Genomic DNA, 4,784 nt, shown 5'->3' with positions numbered 1-4,784 from the left:
TATATATATATATATATATATATATATATATATATATATATATATATATATATATATATATATATATTACTTTACTTACTTACTATACTATATATATATATATATATATATATATATATATATATATATATATATATATATATATGTGTGTGTGTATGTGCACGTGTGTGTGTGTACACACATATGCGTATGTGCGTACAGATATTCGTGTTTAAATGTGTGTGTATGATAGAGAGAGTTTGTGTGAGTGTGCGTGTGTGTGTGTGTTTTTTTTAAATGCGCGCGTGTGTGTGGGCCTTGTTGGCAGCGTGGTGGTGAGGAGAAGACAGTCACTAAACAACGGAGGAATATTTGCTCAGAATATGCGATAGCTCGTAATTTGAGTACATTGGTTGTCTTGCATGTCACCAGTCTTGTACAGGAACGTTATGCTTGAAATCTAAATATAAGCCAACTCCTACTCTTGAATTACAGAATAGCCAGACGTGGTATACGGACTGAATCGATTCATAATTGCTACGTACAATTTATGTATAAGTACGATTTCTGTGCACGTACATCTACACACAAATGATACTTGTGCACTTGTTCGAGCATAATACACATACATCCAGTTTGTACTTAACATGAATACGATAATTATGTTTACACAAGTATTTTTTTTGTGTTCGTACGTATTATTTTTATGTACATCGTGTGATTCCTGGGTACAAACATCCGATTTGATGTGCATATGTATGAGTTCTGTGTCCGTTAATTCCGCTGTTCACACATCAGTGGCGAATACAAGAATCACCGCATACCATTGTGAACATCCATTTCTAATGTGCAAAAAAAGTATGAGATTTGTGTACGCTTATTCCGCTGTCCACACTTGAGTGGAAAATACAATATTCACCACGCACATTGTGAACATGCAAGAAAAGCTTATTGCAATCCTAGATAACTGTATTCGTATTATTCGCGATGTCTACGAATAAATATACATACATATATAAAATATATGCAAATGTAAATATAATTTTATGTATACACGTCTATACCTTTGACTGACTTGGAATGGTAGTGAGCTATTCGTGAGCCGACAGTAGGGAGTGAACGTTGACTTTAGGTTTCAGTTGAATCAGAAATTTCTCGTACAACTTGTCTATAACCAATTATAACAATGTAATCTCCTTCTTCGATACTTGTAACGTGATACTATAATTAACTAATCTCTAATCTAAACTATTACAATTAAATTCAAGTGCAGATACATACAATATATTTATGAATTTGTGTTCGTCAGTAATAGATGAGAAATCTTATGCGTAAATTATACGTACATTCGTCCATAGCCTTCTAAATTAAACATTCGTACATCCTTACCACAGAATGTACACATACATATTTCAAAATAAATAAATACCTTCCATGTATTTACGTATCATATTCCTTATCATATTTCCTCGTCATCATCCTCTCATCATGCATTATGACACTCACTCTATGATCTCACGGATTCACCTATAATCTCATGCTCGATAATATCGAATATTGACGCTCACACTATAACCTTTCGATACTACCTATATTCTCACGTGATACTATGTACTTTGGACTATAGTCACTTTTAGGGTTTTGTGCAAAAAAAATAATCCGGTTCACAAATATAGTCAATGGAGTTAGAGTATGAAGAGAAGTGGACAACAAATAAGGTGAACTATTCATGGCAAATCACACTAAGTTCTGGAACCTGGACAAAGTCCCATTTAGTTGACCTGACGACTTTTACGCAATCAAATCAAAGGAAACAAACAGCATAAATGGAAACTGTATAGGAAACCGTAAAAATCGTACTGGACAAATCAAATATGCATCCCAACAAAATGATATACATGAAAATTCCGGGGACTGTATATGTACTCGTCAAATGAAAATACGTAGACGTTGTCTTCGGCACCGCTAATGAAGGAAATTTACGTTATTTATATACGTAATTACTTTCAATATTGCATTGCAAGATGCAAGCAAGAGAGAGAGGAGAAGGGAGGGAAGGACTGCTGCCCGGCTGCCCGCTGGTCCTGGAACCTGGAGAGTTGGACATATATATTTACATCATTACCATACATACAAACACGACGAAGTGCATCATATAAAAGAGGTTGTAGAACGGTCCACGAATCAGTATATACTATTTCCAGTTAAAGACCAACCTACATATACAATCATGGTGAGAAAAGTAGAATCCAAGGAAGAGTTTTACCAACAGACTGGTCTGCTCAAACTGGTGAGTTTAGTATAAAATCGCGTGCACGCTCGTGTGGATACGATCTGCGTGCGCGCATGGGTGGATGTAGTCAGTCACACGCTGGGTATAGTTTTGTGCTGTGCGCTCGCTTTTTTTGGACTCTGTAATAGTTGTCATGTTAATGTTTACTATTCGAGGTATGTTGTACATATCTTATACTTGCTCTCTTGGACCCCGTCTATGTGTGTATTCATAATGGTGTGTTTTGTAGTCATATATGACGGGTTAATTGTTTTTGCCGTTGCAATCCTGGTAAGTATTGTGAAATATAGTTTCGACAGCGCTATTTCGTAGGCATGGTAACCCATGTTTGGATCGTATACGTATATCAGTAAAGACGACTAGTTAATTAATGCAACGGGTGATATCCATTGGATTTGTTTCCACGATTGTTCAATTTGCACGGATGAATTTTGCCGGTGCTGTCACTGTTGCACGGAGATATTGTGCGTTGTGTCGTATTAGCACTAATACGAAGTCAGGGTACTGTCGAATAGTATATATATATATATATATATATAAATATGTATATATATATATATCGCCTGCAGCTTATTAAAAGTATTTGCATGTTCTATGAGCACGTAATCATTATGGCATGTTTACTCGTATATATATCCAAAAACGATTTTTCATTTGGTTTGTTCGGATGTGTGGTTATGTTAATCCACTATATACGTGGGCTGTATTAGTCCTGATAAGATTATCTTTCAATAGCAATTGCGAGACTGCAATATCATGTTGCGCTTTGTGGTGTAAATTCCACCTGGAATCTAAGTGACCTGTTCTATCGTTACTGGTGGTAATTTTACCTAGCAGCTGAGTTACCCGAGTTATAGTTTTTGCTTTTGTGTACATTTAATATTAGTACGCAGTTATGGTAGCTGAGAAGCGACTATAAATTGTGATCGTACACGCTTTTGATCATGTCTTCAAGCTCAATATGTAATAAATTGGGTTTATGTGGGTGTACTTGACTGGTTAGAATGCAGTCTATTATGCGATTTTGATCGAGTCTTTTTGGCCGCGTGCACTTCTTCATTTTGTTGTATCGGAATGTTATATATATATATATATATATTGTGTTTAATACTTAAATTAACATCTATGTTTTGCAGTTCGGTCCGGTCATTCATTATGAGTTGACATTCGTAGTATAGTACATTGTCGATAGTCTTATTACCGTGCGTTTATCTCGGCGATTACACCACCCAGTGCTAGTCAAAATTTCATCGCCACTCACCTTTCGCTTCCATCCTATGCTGTCATGTTTTGTTTCCTACAGACTATTGTAGACTTCTTCGCCGTCTGGTGTGGTCCCTGCAAGATGATTGCACCTTTCCTAGAGGAATTGGATGCCAAGTTCGCGGACGTTGACTTTATCAAGGTCGACGTGGATGAGCTTGAGGAGTTGGCAGGAGAGTGTGGTATCACTGCCATGCCCACATTCCAGTTCTACAGAGACGGCAAGAAAGTTGCGGTATGTTTTTTTGTGTGTGAATATTTCTACGTCGTGTTTAGTTGTATAAATGAGTTTTCATTGTGCTTCCGCATGCTTGTCTATATTTTTATGTAGAGATATATCATACATTTGCCTTTGTATGAGGTAAACATTGGAAGCTGACAATATGTGGATTGTCGGAAGAGACAGCGTCTGATGTTTTATTTCTCACATCTGTGATGTGTTCTTCAAGTCGTACGTCGATTCTTGGTGGAATCGTATACAATGTGCGCGTATTAGACAAAATTTGTAGTACAATTCTGAGCTTCGGCAATTGGAAATGGTTTTCATGAGACCTTTCATACCTTTTTAAATTAACAAAGTCCGAGGGCATTTGGTGTTTGTTCGCGCAATTTTATTTGAGGAGTATTGTTTAGGCAACTAATTTGTTCTATTTTTTTTCATTTTCTGGGATATGCAGGAGGTCAAGGGCGCTAACAAAGCCAAGCTTGAAGATCTGATCTCGGCTCACCACAAAGAAGACAAGGTCAATCAAGCATAGGGAATATAGTACGAATAAATAAATTCTAGTACACCCGGGAATTTGTGACACATAATGTAAAAACAATCTGTGTATGCATATTTATGTATATAATGTCTGAAAAGAAGGATGTTAGAAATAAATGGCAATCGCTGCCAATGCTGCAGTTTGAGTGGATTTCACTAGTCGATAGCAATATTGCGGTGTATATATCTACGCAACACTAAATATATAAGACCTCACGGATTGGGAGTATAGTGAGATAATAATTCTTATAGTTAAACATGAATTCCAATAGAAAGAAGATAGCGTAATAATATCGAAATCTGTAATTAATTTGGGTATTTATCGTTTTACTTTTGATTTTTTAACTAATTGAAGTTAATGCTCTAGATTGTGTATGTCGTAATGACAGTTTGTGCCACCACAAGTACATGTATGATCACCACTATACGATGTGGCCTAAAACTAGAATACTCTTAGTACAGCTTTGTATATTATTTTGTAATTTC

General features: G+C 36.1%; 1 protein-coding gene across 1 annotated transcript; it reads left to right on the top strand.

The window, feature by feature from the left end:
• Positions 1-2,017: 2,017 nt before the first annotated feature.
• SARC_11242 (thioredoxin 1) lies at positions 2,018-4,462 on the top strand. Its single transcript, XM_014294676.1, has 3 exons — positions 2,018-2,269; positions 3,576-3,770; positions 4,213-4,462. The coding sequence occupies exons 1-3, from the start codon at positions 2,210-2,212 to the stop codon at positions 4,291-4,293; spliced, it is 336 nt and encodes a 111-aa protein (XP_014150151.1). The 5' UTR covers positions 2,018-2,209; the 3' UTR covers positions 4,294-4,462.
• The last annotated feature ends 322 nt before the right edge of the window (positions 4,463-4,784 follow it).

This window comes from Sphaeroforma arctica (genome assembly GCF_001186125.1).
Source record: "Sphaeroforma arctica JP610 unplaced genomic scaffold supercont1.1588, whole genome shotgun sequence".
Taxonomy (NCBI): Eukaryota; class Ichthyosporea; order Ichthyophonida; genus Sphaeroforma; species Sphaeroforma arctica.
This window is presented reverse-complemented; position numbering and strand designations above follow the sequence as displayed.